This window comes from Cardiocondyla obscurior, linkage group LG01 (genome assembly GCF_019399895.1).
Source record: "Cardiocondyla obscurior isolate alpha-2009 linkage group LG01, Cobs3.1, whole genome shotgun sequence".
In the NCBI taxonomy this organism is placed as follows: domain Eukaryota; kingdom Metazoa; phylum Arthropoda; class Insecta; order Hymenoptera; family Formicidae; genus Cardiocondyla; species Cardiocondyla obscurior.
The window spans coordinates 12,041,640-12,063,803 of NC_091864.1; the positions used below are offsets into that span (position 1 = coordinate 12,041,640).

At 42.7% G+C, this 22,164-nt stretch overlaps 1 protein-coding gene across 3 annotated transcripts in view; it reads right to left on the bottom strand.

Moving 5' to 3' along the window:
* Positions 1–22,164, bottom strand: part of LOC139108342 (retinal homeobox protein Rx1) — a 41,253-nt gene that overhangs the window by 14,349 nt on the left and 4,740 nt on the right. For all 3 annotated transcript variants that reach the window (XM_070666537.1, XM_070666545.1, XM_070666526.1), the window contains one exon: positions 8,755–8,987. In XM_070666537.1, the coding sequence (XP_070522638.1) occupies positions 8,755–8,987 (233 nt within the window). The remainder of the gene's footprint in view (positions 1–8,754; positions 8,988–22,164) is intronic.

The following is a 22,164-nucleotide window of genomic DNA, read 5'->3' on the forward strand; positions in this document are numbered from 1 at the left end:
GGGAGAGATGAAACGGAAGGCGCTGCTGCCTGTAACCTTCACTGATGCAATTAGCGATGAGCATAACGAGGCTTTGCGACTTCCACTTCGAACTCCCTTTGCCGGTGACTCTTTTATTTTTTTCTATAATTATCGCCGAACGGCGGAGCTGGATAAATAATTAGACCGTCATATTGCAATTTCCAAGACGAGATATTTCTATACAGACGCCGCTTTTTTTGTACAATTTTATAAATGAATGTTTTTTTGATGAGTCAGAATTTTTTTTGTGTAACGATCTTCAATGATATTTGTCTACTCCGTGCGATACGCTTGGAGATTATTGACCGTTGCGTTTAGCCGAACATTAGTTTGATTTATGTGCACGGCCGGCAAGAGATTCAGGTGCCATTAGTCGACCGTGACCCCGTGCGAGAATTCTCACCGCGTGTTGCGTGGTAAACAAGTTTATGATGCTCGCATATGGGTATTAATATCGCGGCAAAAGCTCACCGGTCTCGGTTGGTTGACTGTGCGAGGGGGTACGTGAGAATCGCGCCCTCACCATGTAAACCGTGGGGGATTACTTAATCCGCTTGTCGGGGTTCTCGCGAAAATTGCCACGATTCCGTAGGAAATGCCCACATGAAGCAAGCTTGAATAAATAAATACCATTAGGTCAATTAAATCGCTACTGAAAATTAACGCCTCAAAACGTGCCATAATTAAAAGCTAGGAGAAATCGAATCGAATAAAAAGTACCAAAGCGAATGGACGCGTTGCTTCTCACTCGATCTTTCTTCTTAATTTGACGAAAAAGAAAAGAAAAAAAAAAAAACGTTGCATAAGTAAAACCCTTCCGTTTAAGATTTAATATTCATCGAATAACATTGCGCATGTCGATGGTCCCCACGTTTGGTTTGCGATTCGAGCATTGGTGTGTGTACGTTGTTAACGTCACCGGCGCCGATAAATTTGCCATGCGGAAAGTGCGCCGAGCAAACGCGAATTATTACTCGATTTTGCGAGCGCGGAGCGACAGAAAGTTTTAATTTTCATGAGGTGACATTTAACGTGGAAAAAAAAACCTAAATAAATAAGCGATACGCCCTGTCAATTTTTTAATTCACCTCCACTCTTTCGTTCGCGGCATGTTGCATGCGCAATTGCGCTCTCGGTGCGTCGCGTCGCGCAGAGAAATTCGCAGCAGTAGCCATGGTTACGCCCGTTCACCCGACGGGTTGGGTGGAGGCGGCGTGCGTGACTAATTTGACACCCTGTAGGTATAGGTGCGCCCCAGACAGTCACCTGCGATTCGTGCCAGGCTCGTGTCAGCGCTAACGATCACGATTCGGCCCCTAATAATCCCGAATTAAACGCCCCGATAAGCGCTTTCGCTATCGACTGTCGGGGAAAAGGATGCCGCCGAATTCGCCGCGTAGATCCCGGTGGCCATGCAAATCAGTTGTACCGGTTAGCCTTTAGCTGTTGCTGCGAGAGATTAATTAACAGCCCTGTGAAAAATCTCTTAAAAATAAATCGCCAACTTTGAAATTATATATATTTAAAAATGCAGAGAAAAAAAGAGGTGCATCACATATTCAATATGTTTGGCTTAGTTGTACGTATTTGAGATGCTGTTCACTTCTGAAATTAATTAGAATTAATTGTGTTATTTTATTTTATTTTTTTTTGTAATTAATCTGACGTTGAAACATTAATAAATCTTGCAACATTAAATAATTTATTTATCGAGCGCTTAGGGCAGAACGTCTGCGAATGCATGCGTCTTCGAGCGAGGTTTCCATGCCGACATGCCGGTAAATAATGTTAAACAGCGTCGTGTGAAAGGGTATATTCCATCTGCACCCCTTTATTACGTCGACATTGCCTTGCCGTGGTATCATTTTTCTGTCGCGAGAAACCCTGGCGCATTGTAACCCGCGCGAGAAGCTGGTCACCGCTTTTGAGATATAAAGAATACTAAAAATGATACAGACCCCAAGCTGCAAAAAGAACATCTCTAAAAAGTGCGAAGAAAATAAAAACGTGCGAGATTCTGTAACACAAATAAATAATCTCATTTAATCCGATAAAAAGTTGCAACACGTAATTTCTTTTAAAAGAATATAGTGTTCTCAATTGTTTTACATTTAGTTTATTTTTTTATTTTTCTAAATTTTCTTTTCCATAAAATTAAAATTACAACGTCAACCGTTAAAGTCTCGCACACTTCAATTAGAACTTTTGAAAATTTTTAGTTTTATTCAACGGATAATTATTTTCATATTATATAAAAATCGACGATGTTTAATCCCGTTTAGCGGCCACGTCGAGAAAGAATATTAGCAATATTCGCGAGTTTATTGATAAAAAAGGAAAAAATCGACGCGACCCGAATTTCCTTCCGGATAATGCAGGAAGGTATAGAAGATCGTTTTTTTAATTGCCCTTTTGAAAGCCGTTAGAAGGCCATTGGCGACCCCGATATCAACGTTCGCGTACCTCCCTCGTACCCAGGATTGCCATAGTTTTGCCGTGCCGTCGAATCGTTTTAAATTTTTCCGCGCCGTTATGCGAGGAGGAGGGGTCCATCGAAAAAAAATTGTAATCGAATTGGAGTATTTTTCCAATTGGCAATCGTCGAGCGGCCGGACGTGGAACGATGGGCATCCAACCGCGTCCTCTCTCGCTCGCTTTATTCATCCCCCTTTTTCCTGCGTCCGCGATCATTCCTCGTCCCCTTCACCTCCCCTCGTTCAGTACCAAATTAGTTGGCCTACCGCGAAAAATCAATCTCTCCGTTTTTTTCCGCCTGCCCGGTAGATTCGCCGACAACACCACCGTCGATTCCACTGTCCGCAGCTCAAAGCAAAAATTTACAGATACTGTCGAATTCTCTCCCTTTCCACCCTCCCTCATGCGAACACGTCGCGATTTATACCCACTAAGTGCTTCGTAAGCTCCACATGTAAATTTTTCAAAATAATTACTAATTACTCTTTATATATTGAGCGAAAACGATTTTTCAGTATTTACGAAAAAAATTAATTAAGTTTGAACTTTCTTTACTGTAATCCTATCTTAAAAAATTGATGTAACGCGTAAATTAGCTGTTATTTGTTACCGCTTAAAACCGACGCTGACTAGTTCTCTCTCGCTTGGCTTGTTTCACGCCAAGTGAGAGTCAACGTCGACTGTTAAGTCGGCGATTTTGAGGTTCAATTTAATTTTAATATTTAATTAATATGTCCAGGCAAAGACGGTCTTCGCGATTTTCGAGACAAAGGACGACCTGGTGAAAGTACTGTCTTTGTCTGGACATACTAATTATATATTACAATTAAATTGAACGAGAGTAACAAATAGATAGGCGCAGGGATGGCGCGGGGAGGCGGAGGGACGGGACGGGGTGAGAGCGAGCGCGAGCCTACGTGCCGCGCGCTAGGTATATTCCCCCACTACTCCCACTCTCGCTTTGTCCTTCTCCAGCGGTCGCGCGAGCACACACGTACTACGCACGGCACAGCAAGCACATGTCTCCGTACCGAAAGTAATTCGCACTTCCGTTTAACGAAAACCCTTCCAGCACGATAACTACGATTAATCTTGATATTTCTTTATGTTACAGATCGACGCAGTTGCTGTCCGCCGTCGTCAACGAGTATCGTCACCGCCGATATTAATCATACGAACCGCGGTCGGTTCGTCGGTCTTCCCGCGAGTTCTGCTGAGTATTCGGGCGTAGTTTTTCGACACACGACTTTCTTTTAATCGCGAGTGCCGAACCATGGAACGCGCGAGTGATCGTTCAGTAATTTTCGCGGTATTAAAATCACGGGTCGGGGTGTTCGCGAGTTACTTGTGCGCGGAAGGATGACTCGACACGTCCCATCTGAGAGGAGGAGCAGGCCTCGGATAGGCATCATACATCGGCGGAGCAACTTATAGGTAAATATAAATTTTTTTTTAGAAAATCTTTAGAAAAAACCTTTACCTTTCTTTTATTAATTTTATTAACTGATATATCGTCATGTCTACATTAATATTTTTCATTTTATGTTACAGTCACCGGCAGAACTCCACAACTCCGCTGAAGCAGATCGGTAAGTCACATCATTCTTTTTTCGTAGTTTGCAATTAGGACATTTCGAAAAATAGCGTACGCGAAGCGCGCGCATTATTTCTTCTAGTATATAAAAAAACCAAAGACAGTAAAATACATAACGAATAAAAATAATATTCTTGGTAAAGCTTGTTATACTATATTATATATTACCGAAGCCTCAGAACTGTTCTTTTTAACTTTAAAAATTGCGGCTGCAAGACGATAAAACGCGGCTGTCGTATTTATTCAAACGTATGCGGAACACGAATTACTCGCCGAAATAAAGTCGACACCAGCACGCGAGGTAATAATTTTCTGGCAAGACTCCGTACCGTCAAAGTGCAATCGAGTCCATGCAACAGGAACAAAATTCTATTTTCATTGAAAGCGCTGCGACGGATGAGATAGCGAGTCGAGTTTACACGGTACCCCGAGTCGGGGGGTGCTCGTTTTCTTCTTCTCTCTTTCTGGTATCGTCGGAATCCTCAAGATTAAACGTTATTGTGTAAAGAGTAAAACGAAAGAAAATCTCATTTAGACGGATATTATTTTCTGTTTACAATTGAGTTTCAGTTTATTTAATGCAACACGTTTTGCAATGTGCCAGACAATAAATAATACTAATTCGAAGGCACGGATTGCCAAATCTTCTTGCAATTAACAATTAGAATTTTGAACGTTCAACAATGCTTGCCGCCAACGCTGCGCTCTTGCGCGTTACGTGACAAACTTTTAAAAAGGTCTGCAGGTGTGCTTCCTGCTGGGGTTAATTCCGGTAAGTGTTTCCACTGAAACGCCCGGGCGCGGTATCGATTTCGAGCAAGTCGGCCGGCAAATCGCCGAATTAGTCGGCTATCGTTTATTTTTTCGACGTGGCTCTCTCGCGATCGCGTGACAGGCGAGTAATGCGCGCGGGCTCGCCCCGACAATGGGTCCATAATAATATAATAGATCGCCGTGTAGTTTCGCCGGCGTTTTGGCACACGAAAACCGATAAAAAGCGAGACTCGAAACGGAAATGACTTTTAGTGCTACGCTGAAATTAGATTATCATCGAGCGAGGAGACATTACGGCTAAGGGAATATGAATGCCAGCCTCGATATTTCTAACGTATTCGCGAGAAGAAAATATCGTGAAATATTGGATATTAATTTCGAGCTCTTTTAATTTTAACACGACGTGATAACACAGTTTTCAAAAAGAATAATATCCTGTCTAGATTAATAAACCAAAAGGTCGGTGGCCAATTACGCGAACCTGTCAGCTGTATTGTTAACGCCTTAACAGGTACCTTTTCAGGTTTTTGACATTTTTTATTTGATTTTGATTCGCTGCGGAGCGAACAATTCCGCCGAGAATATCGAGAATAATGTCACCCAGATTTGGTTTAGAATCCGCGTTAACGATCGTGAAAGGAAGCGCGGGATTTCGTAAGAAAATTTTTATTATCACGATGAAAGTAAAAAAGAGGCCCATTGGAGCGACGTGAACGCCGGGCTCGGGCCATCAGTCGAAGAATCGAAGGTACAAAACGGTTAGTAATTTACGAGCGAGCTCGGTCGTAAATCTAACCGAGTGAAGTTGCATTACCCAATTCCATTTATCTCTTTGAAAAGATGCGGCTTCCCGTATAATTCCCCCCGTGCTTTTATTCCCCTTTTACATTTTCTGCAATCTATTTTTCGATTTAGTACGCAAACAAACATTACGCGCGATTTAAAGCTAAACCATTTGCCCATTAATTGATCCGGGCGAAATATTTTTGTCGCAGCGTATAAAATAATGTACTTTTAACGAGCGACAAACACAGCGGGTTAAAACCGTGCGCGTGTTACATTCTTTTAAAGTCCGCCGTCCCCGTTCCATCGTGCGAAATTGAAATAAAAACAGATCCTATTACAAATTCTGCAAAAATTGTCGGCTGAAATGTTGCGCGGCAAACGTGCAGCAGTAATTGTTATCAAAGTTTTATTATACGCTATTGTATACCAGTAAACAATTTAAAATCGGCTCACCCGGCGCGTGTAACGTAAGACTTCTTCCACTTGAGACGATAATTCTGAAGCGTTGAATTAAGATCAATTAAATTTGGATTAATTAATCCGGATTGTTCGCGCTTGGGTTTTTGTAGCGTAAATTTGCGCGTTCCTAGAGCGACGAATGCGACGATTAGGGAAGCGGCGTTACTTTACGCGTGACCTGCTCGTGCACACGTGTGCGCGGCCGGATAGGGAAAAGCTGGAAAACGCCGCGGCGCTTTTCCGATGACAATCAGACCGCAGCGACCGCCGACGGAATCCCGTCCGCGTTCCGCCACGCCCAATAAAAACCACCCCTCTCGTCCCTCTTCCCCGGAGCCCCGTTTTCCACCCCGCCGGCTACCCCCGTCCCTTCGAAACCATCTCGTCGAGCGGCCTAATAAATCCGACAGACGGGATTGGCGTGCGCTATCAATTAAAAATGATGAAACCGAACGGCGCGGCGCGCGCGGCTCGCCGCGACCGGGCGAGCGGATAGACTCAGCCTGCTCGCATCGCGAGTAAAGCTGATTCCACAACCGCCTTGTCCGCTCCGGCGTAATAAGCTTAAGCGATTAGGTATACCTTGGGGGCGGCCCGAGACGGTTGCGGTACCACGGTTAGCGAGAGAACCGCGGGGGAGGGTGGCGGTTGAAAATAAACGAGGGGACGGAACGCGCGCGGACCCGTTTGAAAAACTAGGAAAAAAGCGTTCCGCGTGCGAAAGAAAGACAGTGCGGGGGCATGTCGGCAGCTCACGGCGGGTTTTAAACGCAATTTAAATTTTTAATTGCGAGTCCGTCGACCCCGAGGAATGACGCCTTCCTCATCCTCGCGCGGCACGCTGACATTTTGTTTGCCGGAAAATTTTCTATTTTTACTTCTCTCTAAGTTTCCTCGACACTGACTGGATGATCGTATTCTTGCATCTACGCTAGCGCAAAAAGTTAAAATAATTAAAAATTTCGTAAAAGTAGCGGGTACGCCTCAGTTACGCGAATATTACATTTTCGATTACCTTTCCCAGCTTCTACTCGCTAATTATCTATCGTTTATTCGACGTAGAAAACGTGCGGAGGAGTTGAATTACAAGGCAACTTTATTATCGAGGCGATGCGGTTATCGCACGGGATAAACCGCTTGTTAATTGCGACAATGAAAGCGCTAGCTTTCTAAGAGACGGACGATTCATAGCTCGCCTACTTTCAAGCCGCCGTTCCACCCTCTTTAAGGCCCATCTGTAATCCACTTAGGGCGCGAAGATAATACCTACGTTTCTCGCATTGCGTGTTTAATGGTAACTTTAACGAGCCGAATGCCCGCGACACTACGAATTAGCATGGTCGCCTCGATAAAGCCCTAATTGCAATCGACGCGTAATCTTAACCATCGCTGGCAGGCGAGGGCCCTTCGCGGCAATGAAAACTTAAGGCCGGGCGCTCGGTAAAAATCAATTCCGCGTTCGAGGAGGTAGAAAGAAAAAGCAGGTGCGCTCGTAAGGCTGCCGACCAGGTTATTATCCCTTGTTGTCGAGAGCCCCGCCCAATAGCGTAATGAAGTGGCGATGCTGACGAGGTCTGTACCGAAATCTTAAGCCCTTTCGGCCCTTTATCACTTTCAGCAAAAAAAAAAAAAAAACGAGGGAAGGAATATATAAAAAAAATTTTTTAGATAACTCGTTATCGCTCCTACATCGCGATTTGTAAACGTACCAACCCGGGGATTAATTACTTTAAGACACGTGGTTAATAATTAATTTTTTTTCGCGTTACTTGTTTAACAATTTACGTTTTTTGAAAGCGAACGACGGTCCCGACGAACCGCTAGAACCGCGATAGCCGCGCCGTTGGTCCGGACGTGTACGTGTGCCGCTCGGCAAGCGTGCCCCCGGGAGTCTAATCGATGCGTCGTCGCACGCGACTGCGTGCTTTTATCGCTGTCACGCACATAATTAATTTAATTTAGTCTAATACGTTGGCCCAGCGCGCCAGGCAGCGATTGCCGTTCCGATTGTTTGCACGGAAACGCCAGCGTTAACTCCCGGCCCGAACACGATATTCGTATCCGTCAAATTTCGGTTGAGGAAGAATAAATCCTGTTATATCGTGCTGCAAGTCGCACGCGCGAATTTATATCGCCCGTGCAACTAAGTACAAGTAAAACGTACTTTACACGAGAGTATTTACGTACCTAATTGCAATAAATTCTCTGGTATCTTGATAGTCCTGCCTTACATCAAAATGTATATAACATGCTACATTTTATTACGCCACGATCGTGAGTAAAGTACGCTTTCATTTTACAAAAGTATTAAAACACATTGGTATTAATTGTAAGGAAAAAAAAAAAAAGAAAGAAAAGAAGAACGATAGAAAATAGAGACGGGGCAATTTACAAATCTATATTAAACGTTCCCAAGAGGAAAGGGAGAAGTGTAAAAAGATTTCTTGTAAAAACAGAAAACATAAAAGATCCCTTAGCGTTTCTTGTTCCGTGAAGAGAAAAGATATTTTTCAATCGAGCGTCGTCAGTTTAAACTCGAAGGAGAAGAGAACGCGCGCTTTTTCTTTACTCTCGAGGGATGCTCCAGAAGATCGGGTACCTTCTCTGTAGTCGGTCAGCGGGAATTTGTACGGTGAGTGACTCACCTGAACGCGAACTTCCGGGAGGTTGACCTTCATGGCGAGCTCCTCCCTGGAGTAGACGTCCGGGTAGTGGGACTTTTCGAACGCTCTTTCGAGCTCGTGCAGCTGGTAGGTCGTGAAGGTTGTCCGGTTGCGACGGTGTTTCTTCTTGCCTCCGTTACCGTTTATATCCTCCCCGCAGCCCGCCCCGAGCTCCTCGTCGCTGCCGCCGCCGGTAGAGTTGCAGCTGTTCTCACCTGGAAGCCGCGACAGAGAGAATATGGTCAGGCCCTCCTCGGAAACGGTCGTTACGGGTAATAGGAGCGGTAATGGTGATCGATTTATCCGGAGTCGCAGCTATTACCCCCGTTATGCGCGCATAATAGTAGCTATTAGAAGTGCTGCAACGCGTGGCCGCGTCGCAGAATGTGTATGCGTGCTCGCGGAAACGCGTTACGCACGTACGAGCGAATTCGGCTGCTCGTTCTCAAGTGCCACTCGCGTTTAGATTTCTTTTCTTTTCTTTTTTTTTTTTTCTTCTTTTTTCTACTTTTTTATTTATGTTCCGCGACCGAGCGACGCGTTATGCTTCGTCGAATGTAAAAGATATAACGAGGATTAATTAGGGTATTCGACATTTAAGGCACGCGACGCTTGAGGGGAATGGAAGGCCGCCGGTTATAGTTCGACGGGTGGATTACTTTTCTCGGTGAACGAAAGCATATACCTATAATACGGTATCGGTCATATTTCTTTTATATACGAGGATACAATGTAATCCCGCGGTGAGCTTGCAAAAATAAAATGTGAATCAGCAGCAGTGGTACGATGCACCATTATGGAAGTTAATAAACGTTCTTCCCACACGATTTTCGCTGAATAACGAAGTGAATGAACTAAATTGCTATTTTTTCTTTCGTCAATAATTTGGAATAAATAAAGGACACTTCTCACTTTATGGTGTTAATGTAAAAGTGGAAAATTGGATATCGGTTTATCAAGAATAAAAACTATCGAGTAGTTATTTGCATTTAAAAAAATATTTATTAAACACAATGAAATACTTAATTGAATCTTACAATTGGTAAAATAATTTGATTGAAATTTATTTCATTTTTATACAGAAATAAATCTGTAGGCTAACAATAAGTCTGTAGATTTACGATTAAGGTATAATATAAAAGCGAGTAAAATATCTAAGTCAAGTCAGAAGCGTTCTCGTTTTTAAGTGTTTGAAGGAAAGATGTCCTGGAACTATATAAAATCGTTCGCGAAATAGATGAGAGCCTCGGCGTAAATGCGCCCTGGCACGCACCCTTTTTATACCAAGTGACACGTTGTATTTGTGTAACTGGACTCTATCGTTTCGTCGGGCGCTTATCGGGTGCTTTATTAAGGCGACGGCCACATCGCCGCATCGTTATCATCGTTAACGAAAGGGTCAGCGCAACGAAAATGACGGGGATTTATTTACGCTGCCGGGCAATCACGCGATCATTTTCATTGTAAATAACGGCAACACATTCCGCCGTATTTGTGTGTTTAGAAGCCTGGCTACGGCATTCGTGCCCGGTAGTTCGGTCGAGGTCTAATCGATTTAAGCGCGGAATTAATTGTCCGACCGACTACGATATGCCGTGCCCGGCGCGCACTGTGCTTAATTGTTTCACTGTCAAAGCGCAGGTGCATTGTAATGAGATTTGCCTTGACATCACTGGCGATGACGTTGTATTTGTTGTGGCATCTTGAAGAATGCAAGTTTCTCGAGCACGATGTCGTATATTTTTATTTAATTTATTTAACGCGGAAAACTGGCGCACGATTATATTTATGAACGATTAAATTATACCGTAACAAGTGTCCCTAAAAAAATAAGGTGACTTTAAAATCCACGTCTACTTACTTCTGACATAAAGAAATTTGATTTCTCTGTTATTTCTTGGAATAATTTCTTGATACTTGGTTTTAAATGCAATTTTTATTTCAATTTTACCTCGAAAGATTTTTCTTCGGAAAAAGGAGCTGTAACGCGTTTGAAAAGTCCCGTCGCCTCAGATGAAAATACTACTACTGTTTCTTACCCTCTTACTTTTACCTACTTTCGTATAAATTACAATTTTCTTCGTAAATTACACGATCGTCGCCAGACCGTGCAATTTCGCGGATTAAATCATTAAGTGAGTAATCACTGGGTAATTTTCGAGCACTTTGCGTCGCCGTGAGAGAACTTAAGGCGCGTCAACACGCGGCACTTCCACCGAGCTATTACGCTATCTCTTTCCTTGCAAATTACACCTTTCGTTGAGGTTGATGATTGCTCGCGTCTGAACGACCAATCAGAATTCGCATTATTTTCATTTTTGAGGCAATATATCGTTTGAATTTGAAAAGTTGAATTTCTCCATTCTTCTTCCAGGACATATTTCCTAGTTTAGTAAATTGCTAAACAAATATTAGCCAAACAGGCAAGAGACTTTTTTAAATCAATTATCGCAAACGTACCATTTTAATTACGCAAAAATAAATATTATGCATATTAAAGATTTGTACGTAAGATGCATAAATAGGGGTAACGATCTTTATGAAAGTTATAAAATAAAAATAAATTGCACAATAAGCAATTAAATAACGGAACAAAGAAAAAAAAATTACAGTTTAATCGTTTGGCAGTCCTGTCTCGGGTTCTGCTAAGATTAATACGACTGCACGCTATTACACAATGCGGAACGCGTTGCGCTCGTTGAGCGAACTATTACGCGATCATTTTCCCTGCAAATTACATCCATCCCGGGCGCTGCGGTTACTCGTCGACGAACGCCCGATCAAACCTCGCATTATTCCCGTCCCCGAGTGTAATATCGTCCAAGAAACCGAACGGCACCACCGACGAAGAGATTGATCCTGCGGGACCGCGGCAGCAAATAGGTATTTTCCACCGTGCGCCCTCCCTACGCCAGCTCTCCTTCGCGTCCGCGCCCTCCACTGTAAATCCTAACTTCATCTCGATCCGTTCTACAGACGCGGCGACCGGGGAAGTTTCTCTTTTGGCCAGTACCTTCGGAAACTCCCCTTTTCAACACGCCCGTACACACGCGAACACATATATGTGCACGCGGATATATCCAGCGGTACTCTCTCATTAACTGCATAATTAACCTTCTCTCGCGTCGTAGAGCAGTACGTTAGATCGAATTGTGGAGGGATAATCGAGTGGTACGACGCCGACGTTCCGCGCGCGCAGCTGCTTGGTGCGGCATGCGTTCTGGGATCACGCGCACGCACCTAACGCACGTGCATCTGCACGCGCGGCGCCGACGCATCCCCCGACGCGCAGCTTCCTCGCGCGGCGAGAAGCTTCGCCCTCGCGCTAACCAGCAACCTAATAACCTCGCCTTGGATGGCGACTGACGCGCGCTTGTACCGGCTAATTATCAACAACAATCGATAACGGTCCTTTCTCTTCGTCCCTCGAGAGTGCCGACGCTACCAGACGGTCCCGTCGCGCTGCCCTCCTTCTCTCTCGTTGCATTTTCCTCATCTGGTTTGACCTCGTCGTCTTCTTTCGATCTTTCTCGTCTACTTAGCAATCCTCCCACGCTATCTCCTTCGACATACATCCGCTTTGGCGATTATTCCGTTCTAGGTCGTTCGATCTCCTTTCTCTATTCGAGAACAGGTTTATGAACCAATAAATTATAAACCAGCGGAGGTATTTTTTTTTTTAGATCTGAATTAATGCGTCGTTTGATTTTATTATATCTATTTAGTGCTAAAAAAACGTACTGTAGTTTTATGCCTATTTTATATTGATTTCAATATATTAAATATATATTAAAAAATTAAAACAATTATATATTTTCGTGTACTGTGTTACGGGACAGTCATCGAAAAGTACGAAACGCCACCGCCAAGCAGTGTCGCTTTTTCGCATTTAAAATAGATTTTAGCCGGAATATATGCAGGTCAATGGACCTGCAGACTGTCGAAAAATCATATCGAAAATCCATGATATATAGTTAATAGTAGGTTATGGATTTTCAATCCTCGAAACTGTAGCCTTTCGGGCTATAGTATTTGTTCAATAGAAATGAAAACAATTTGCACAAAATATTCGCGATTAATATACATCGTAAAAAATGGACGTAGCCCAGATTAGAGATCCTCTATAATTTTTTGATATCTACAAATAAATGATCGGACGGTATTACGCGAGGTGTCCCGGCTCGAGCAGTTTTGTCTCAATTATTTATCTGTCCGTATCGAAAAATCATAAGGGGAGTAAGTACGAAATATTCCACGCTCGTGTTGTTTGCGGATATTCACAGAAGCGGATTTCTGTGATACGGGGTAGGCGTATACACGTCTGACTCGAATAACTGGTGGATGCCCCGTGTGTATGTGCGCGGATACGTCTGCGCAATAATTGGTTTCGGTCGGGACAGAGTAACCATCGTGATTAAATCCTACGAGGCAGCTGCAGGGTGGCGGAGCGCCGTCGCTCTTACTGCTTGCCGCCCTGTTATATCGAGGAGTTACATCCCCGATATAACGGGAACGACCTGCATTTTCGTGGATTAAACGCGACACTATGCCCGGAAAGCGAAAGTTTACGACATTATCCGAGAGTCGAGATCAGAATTGCCTGGAGGCTGTTGAGAATCAAAGAGCGTCGTGGACCAGAAATTTGCATGGTAATTTTACGAATTAACTCGTATGAAAAAAAAAGAAGTAATTGAAACTTTGGAAGTCTATTTCTGCGTATCCAAAACTACAATTTTGTTCAAGTCTCGAAAATCCATGCATAATCTTGAATTTTTGTTATCCTCTTTTTTTAAATGCAAGTGTTACCAGAGCCGCGAATGGGCTGTATGATTCTTCTGTGATTTAAAAGAGAGCCGAATTGGTATTTGAAATATAGAACGTTTCAGGTTACTTTTTATCGGGATTCTACTTGTTGTTAATGCGTTTTCGGGGTTACCGCGGAAGAAGTAGAAACGTTTTACGTTTCCTGCGTTCTCATCGGCGCGAATAGGGAACGTCTCGATGAGCAATTTTGTGACACGATCTCGGAGAGGGATGAGACGGTCGCCGGGTATTTCGCGTTCACGAGCGACGGAGAAGATGGTATCGCGCAGATGCAAAGCGGTCCTAGTCGGTTCTCTAGCTACTTAAGAGATTGACACATCGAGATAATATAATGGACGGAGCGGCCGAAGAGAGGAGAGATTCGTGGCTTCGCTCTCCGGACCGGTCACCGGCTCTAATGGGCCAACACTGATCGCTGATAAATTTCAAAACGCCGTGGGGGCCTTTTGATTCTTCTCGGCGGCTTAATCGAGTTAAGGCGTCGATTGAGGAGCGCGTTAGCGGCGAGTTAATGCGCCGCGCGTCATTCCCCGGAGAACGATAGCACATGCAATCGTGTGTGTAATTGCGATGTAAAACGCACGAAACGAAACTACTCAAATAGCTGAGTAGGTGCTAGGCTGATATTTTATTACTTAATTATTACTATTGTTGCTCAATTATAATTCTAATTATTTAAAGGGCAATAATTACTTTATTTAAAATAATTTTTTGGTAACTTGTAATTTATTATTGTGATAAAAATTTGTATTATATTTATATCGCTTGTAAATCTTCGGATAATACCAATAAATGACTGGTATTATTATTGTAATGCATTTTCCTCAGAGATTACATTTTGTGTGGAAACAGAGTAAATTATTAATCAATATGGTGAAAAATTCTGCTAATATTCCGCCGCGGTATCTTGTCGAATACATATTGTAACTTTGACAGACAGCGTTTTCATAAATATCCACAATATGCAATTTACTCGACGTTTGGGCGAACGAATCGCGTTACACGTGATGAGAATTAAAATTTCTCCGCTCGCTAAAATATAATTCCGCTACCGAGCAGGGTAGATCTTGAAAAAATCATCGGATATGTCAAAAGTTACACGTTGTTAGGCGCTTATTAACATCAGCCGGCTCCGGTAGTTGAGTTCGTTTCCCTGTTTGTAATGCAAACCACATATATCCCAAAGCGCGCGCATTTAATATATTTACCACCAGCAAATGTCGCGAATGATGAATTAGAGGTAAACGAATTGATTCCAACAAATACACGAGCTATCGCGAATCAGCCGTGGACGATGATATCCAGCTGCCGCTCATATTAATTAATGTTCTGTTGGCATTTGTTAAAGAAAAGTCGCGCGCATAAAACGAGAAGCCGGTCAACCGCCAATCAAAGTGTCAAGATGGTTGCATAAAACCGATGAACTTTCGCGTTTTTTTAGACACCCGTAATCCAATATTATTTCGTAATACAATTTGACAATTTTTCGCGCGGTTATTAGATGAAGCAGTTGAATGTCACTAGATAATGATTTCATAGAAGCTTTGAAAATCTATCCGTAATGTGGTTACGCCGATAAAAAAGCGCGGAGAAACTTGTTCGCGATAAATTCGGTGCCCAAGTCTCTAATTTGTAATTATGAAAAGAGATAATAATATATTAAAATAGAATAGATGGAAAATTGATTACTGATGCGGAAATTACGCGAGAACGGTATCAAAGATAAAGAAGGACAGATGCACGAATGATTTTGTAAACTCTGCGATACCGCGGAATGTGTATATTAAATTCATGCCGCGTATTTAATTGAATTTCCTGTTCAATATTGATACGACTAACGCGGTATCCATAATCAAAAACTAGATGCCCAAAATGATTAATATTGCGATCTCGGTGCTGTTTTAGTTAACTCGCCTGAGAGACGCGTTGATAATCAGAACCGTTACATTCAGCGCTAATTAATACTTGATTTACATTTTTTTAAGAACGTAATATCTTATTCAAAGATCAACGGGTTGTTTGTATGTAACCAATCATAAAATTAATTTCTAATCAGGGAATGTACCATTTTTTGCTTCGTTTCTCTGGTGATATATACATAATTAACTATAAATAATTAATCCACGCGGTGAATCTATTTGTCCGACATTTTATTACGCGGAATAAATTTCTATCTCATTGTGGTCGCTACTTTTTATTGGCATGCCAATCGTACGAACGTTTCCCGCGCTGCTTCTCGACACGCGCAAAAATTTCTATCGCGAGAAACGAGATTTCTTCGCGGATCCTGCTCGATGTTCGATGCAGGATACACCGCGCCGTCGTTTGTACTTAAGCACGGCTGTCGATTCGGAATCTAATTTCCTTGATCGGCGTGGGAGGAGGGCGGCGGTGAGACAAGGAGGGACGAAGCGGGGGAGGAAATAAGAGAAAGAGGAAAGGTATGCCGTCACACAGAGGGCTTAGCTCGCCGACCAAAGAGGATTACAGAATTTGTCTTCTCGTGGACCATCACCGGTGTCGTACCTTCCTCTCCCTTCTCTTTTTCACTCCGTTGCCTTCCTCTCTTTCGGTCTCCCCCGCCGGCCCCTTCGTTCTTCCGCCCGCCCGTTCCGACTCTTTCAGTTTTTATCTCCGGAACGAAACGCAATGGCCACTTTGCGCGGCACAAAGTTTCGACGGAAATTTCTTCGTAAAAGCCACTGTCACCTGTCGCGCTCTTTAATCCGACGCATGTATCGATCCTCGGGAGAAGTGTCTCCGCCCGCGCGACGATGCCCTTTTGCTCACCCGGAGCACACGGCGAGGCGAGTGTTTTTATTACCGCGGTAGTACTTAATGCCGGCCAATACCACCCAGCAAATTTAATTTATTTAAAGCACTCGCAGTCGGATCATCGGGAGCTGTTAGTCGAGTTAATTGACGGGGGATTAATAAAGCGAGCGAGAAAGGGAAAGAGCGAGTAAATTAGCGAACTGGTTTCCGATCGATATCTCCGGCGAGGTTTTTCTTCGTCGGCGTAAGCGAACGTAAAACGCGTTATCTCTGCTGCACGGGAGATCGCACGGTGGCCGGTTACATTAGTAACTCCCCGGTTTGCGATAAATTAAATTTCTGGATGACCGATGCCGGTGCGGGCAACGTTAATCGATAACCGAGTTAACAAAACAGCGAGCGAGCAAATTTCATAAGTCGAAGCAAGTAATCGCTGATAGTCTTTTTATCTTTTTATTTTATTTCATTTTATTCTTTTTTTTATATGGGTACACTGAGAGAAAAATGTTAAGTATTTTTTACTATAATTGCATAGTCAAATATAATAACAGTACATTTTACTGTTACACATAGTAATTACAACAATAAAAAATAATTAAAAACACTAATTGCACTATAAATATAGTATATGACTTTATTACACTTTAAATAACGATAATTTGCATACTTTAAGTTACTATAAAAATATTGTTGGTTCCTTTTTTAACCTATTTTTATAGTCAAATTATGGTTATCCCAATTATATTTTTCTCTGGGTGTAAAACATATTTTTTTTCTTATTTCGTTATGCAGGCGACAACGCTGTCGTTTGCGAGAAAAGGCAGACTGGGGCGCGCGTTCTTAATCTCTGTAAGATGAATATTAGGCTCGTCGATTATTCGCGTACGGGATATCAAATTATTAAATCGTCAGACTAGCGCGCGTATGTGTGTATCGCACAACACGCTCGAGGTAATATTCTTAAGCTGTCATCGGGTTCTTGGGTTCGCGGAGGATAGAATTTCTGCTTAAGCGGGTCAACGTGTCCGTCGGATAGAAAATACCGAAGCAGCACGCAGCGATAAACAACCGGCGTCTCTGAAACCCTATGCTTTAAAATTAAATCCAACGTAATTAATGCATGCAATTTTCGTAAGATTTGCGCGACCGACTTTGATGAAATTCTCGAGTCAGAGAAATACCGTTTTCGGATGCACGCGCCGTGAGAGGTCAAGGTGGGCAAAAACTAAGGGAGAGGCACGATTTATTTTTGTTTGCGTACTTGTCGCGTGGTTTTGCAGCTCGTGACGGCGCTAGGCCTCCGTTATAATAGTAATCAAAAGGGTGAGGGAGGTCGGGCTGGTCTCTCTCGTTATCGTTACTAGTTAATAATTTAATTGTTCGGTGGCGTGCGGGCTTTATTGGGATATCTCTGCCGACATCAGCGCGAATGTATTCGTGGGCGTGCGTGTCTGCGCGCCGCTTTATGAGCCGGCCAAAAGGCCGCGGACGCGTGTGATGTGCGCACGTGCACGCGTGCATGCAGGTATACGCACGCAGGGACGCACGCACGCATGCACGCGAGCAGCCAGACAGGCAAGCGCAAGCAGGCTGAGTGACTGACTGACGGCTCGCACACATATCCGCGCTCTGAATTATCCAGGCGTCAATATTAATCGTGGTAATGACGTACCAATTGCTAATCGCTGCACAAATTACGCCAATACTGTTGCCGCGCGGGCGTCTCTACTTCCGCCGTGTCTGCCAGTGTATACCCGGTACCTGCGCATCCCTCGCTCGCTTCCTCTGCCACGCTGTTTAATTCACCCTAGCTCGCTTTCTCGTACTCTCTCTCTCTCTCTCGCTCTCGCTCTGTCTGTCTCTCAACGTATCCTCAGCGGTCCTTTATGTGTGTGCAGACTTCCGTCTCGGCGCAGTCAACTATCGATCACGAGACGCTTTTGGTATCCGAGCGCAGTAAAATAGATTTCGCGATGCCCGGTGTACGATTGATCGGCGACATACGCGCGCCAATTACCACTCGCAAGCCTTGATCGCAACGGTAATCTAGTTAAATTGACGCGGAATGGTATGTACATCTTCATCCACTCGCAGCATCCGCGAAAGAGAAGGAATTCCGCGGAGTAATTGTCGTGAAAATCTCGACCGGAGCCGATTAGTCTCGCGATAATTGCCAACGGCGGAAATGTTAACTTGAATATAAATTAATTGCACGATACACTGAGAGAAAAATGTTAAGTATTTTTGACTATAATTGCATAGTCAAATGAAATATAGTCAAGAATATCATATTTATGGTCATTCTTACTATAATTTTAGTAATACTAACCACATGAACATACTTAAAGTTACTATAAAAATATTGTTGGTCTCTTTTTAAACCTTTTCTTATAGTTAAATTATGGTTATCCTAATTATATTTTTCTCTGGGTGTACATTTTGTAAGGGATTTACTTCTTGATATTGAGACTCACTAGGTTTAAAAGGATTATATTAGAAAGAAATTGTTTTTATTAATAATTAATTATATTCCGAAAAAAGAAAGTGGCATTTCACGCGCTACTAGGATTTAGCGCAAGTAGTAAAGGTCCATTTTTCGGTTAAACTTGTCTAGTTCTTGCGCAGTCGATTCTAATTTGCGATCGGGTCGTAAGTGCGAAAAGTTTGCTGCCGAAAAAATAACGAGACCCCTAGCAATAAATGGTATAAAATTACACGTAATCGCCGATGCCCCTCTACTCACGGTCATACTCCCGCGTGTTGTCACGCGATCGAAATTGCTCCCTCTAACAAAGCGCTTTTACGTGCGGTGCTCAGCTCGGCGCGACGACCTTACTTTACGTTTTGTTGAATCGCGGTACTTTTTGCAATATAGACATTATCAATACTGCACGAGGATATTTAGGAACTTTAAACGTGGATTGATTCGTGACTTTATCGAGATATTATCTATTATTCTTAAAAAATTTTAAATAAAAGAGGAAATAAAACGGAGAAAAAAAAGGGAAATGACATTAATTGCGGTGATACTCGAATAAACGTAGCAATTAGTATACATATTAACTCATATTGCGGACGTGCTTACTGCGAAATGTAGATGTTGCATTTTAAGTTGCAGTTGTACGTTGATAAGTGCTGGTAAGGTCGTATATCAGAACCTGCGATCAGATTAGCGTCAATTTAGCGGTAAAAGCTAGGTCGTAAATATCTAGTACGAACTCGAATCAGATGAAGCAGAATAATACGCACATGCACATACACACGTACGGAATAAGTAATGAAATTGTAATAATGCCAGTCATGCCGGCGAAAAGGACTATGAATTTTTCAAATGGTGAGAAAAATAAAATATTTATTCGCGAGATAGTTTCGGCAAAAGTATCGATTGTCGACGATAACGATTGCCGTGACAATTTAGCTTCACGCATTTATCGAGAAGTTATTTGTCTTACATAAGTTATTTGATCGTTCAGTTGTTTATAATTAAATTTGTAAGAGAGCTAATTATCTTTTTACTGTGCAAATTTAATTTTTAATTTATTTTTATTATTATTTTTTTAATTAAAAATAATTAACAATTTTATTTTTGCCGAGTGCTGCTGAAGTATTTATTTCTAAACGAGTCAATTTTTGTGTATGAATACCGCTTTGCGAAATTAATTATTTATCGCGAATAAATAGCGCACTTGTGAGATCATGGGCAGATAAACGTGGCGCGATAGTTTATCGTAATTAACATGGATATTATCGGTCGCGCGCACGATTAATTATGGGTCTGTTCTCGGAAAGATGACTTGGTATCGAGAATTGAATTAGACGGAATAATTGTGAAACTTGCTGGGCAGATGATGAAATTATGAAGCGGAAAGTTAACGACGTTAGCGCGGCGTTAAAAGGAATTAGACAATCGCTGGGAAAACTCGTAACACGACGAGGAATTAATTCGAAATATGTGTTAACGTCGCCGTTCACGTATGTCGCGGGATTGATCTCGCGCACTGAAAGCGATTTCACATTTGTTCGACTAATACGTTATTTAATCGGCTTATCCTGCCATTATTCATCTTACGCGTCCTTTCCACTGGCCGGGGCAATGAGTGCAAGTTGCAATATATCTTTCCAATACCGCGGTATTAATGATTACGACGAATTACACGTAAAAGTGGAGAATTATTTACGAACAGTGAACGCTCCGGTTGAAATAAAAAAATCGAAAAAAGGTTTTCTCGTTCGCACGCGGCGGTAATATTTGATTAACAGGTCGCTATTAATATTTTATTTTACGTCAAATTTTATTTTAAAAATAATTATATCAAAATATAATGTAGTACCTTTATTATAAATCAAAAAAAAAAAAAAAAAAAAAAAAAACGTTGAAAATTTAACCAATTTAAAACGGCTACAAATATTGTTCTAAAATAGCCGTAAAGTTTTATATTTATTAAAAACATCAATTTTTTTCTTTTTGTTAAGCTTTATCAAGCAAAATTTGCGTTATCAGTTTTTATAAAAAATACATCAGCAACATTTGGTATTGATATGTATTAGCTATTGCTTACCGTAAATCAGATAAAAATAAAAAAAGACATTTATAAAGCGTGGTGAGCAATCGCCTCGCATCAATAAAAGTTGATCGCTCCACCGTCTAACTACGATGGCAATCTATGCTTAATGCGATTTGACTTTATTTCGGGAGACCGGGGCAAAAAATAAACGGAGGTCCGGCAAATACCAAATTCACAATGTGGCACGGTGACACGTGTATACAAATAACGCGTGTTGCGTTCGCACGTACGTCGCGAGGCGACAACGGTCATTCGTTATTCCAGCGAGTTAATTTCGATCAATCGCGGCCGGCACGGTAGACGACCGATTCCCACCGAGGATAACAGACCTGTTAGTCCGGTGTTAAAACTACAAGAGTGATAGAGAAGGAGGCGAGAAAGGAGGCGCGATCCATTAGTAGGCACGTCAATTCACCTCTTAAGAAGCGACTTAAAGCGCTTCCACCTATCTCTCCTCTTTCCCTCCCCTTTTTTTTTTTTTTTTGTTCTTCTTCGTCGTTTCCTCCGCTCTCCTTCGTACTTATTAGTAGCGGCTGGTCCACGTCTTTTACCTCTTCTTTCTTCCGGCGCGCACGGTATCATAATTAATGATAATTCGATTAGCGGGACAAGATTGGGTCTTGGCTAAGCAGCCTCCGTCTTTTTCTCAGCGGATTTCTCTCGCGATTGGTCCACCTGGTCTCTTCATAATTTCCTTCGAAAGCGACCAGCGCAGGTTCTCGGGAATAAACGCCGACAATTAATCTTACGTCGAACATATTAAGCTTGACAGGGCTATTCAAGCTTGTCACAGTTCGAATTTCAGACAAGAATACCTTTGATATGCCTTTACTTTCCAATTCGATGTAATTTCTCGTATCGATGTATCACATTAATTCATATTGCTTGTAGTGATAATATTCGATAGCTGTTCCCCGATTTTTTTCGTTGGCGCAACGTGTCCCAATAATGGTAGCGCCGGCACAAAATTGTTTTGTCGATTCCGACCCTTCCGCCGAAAGTGTTGCGTCGATAACGCGCGCTCTCGCCCCCGTTGTGCGCGCACTTTCAGAATGACACGAACGACAGTTCGTGGGCAGCGTAGGCGAGCCGAGACGAAAGTGTCTCGAAACAGGAATTATCGGATATACGTTTCAGCGAACGGGGGCCACCAGTCTGCCTATAATCGACCGCTCCGACTCGGCCCCGATCGGTCGATTCGGTTTCGACGCTGAATTAGCGTGTCCGC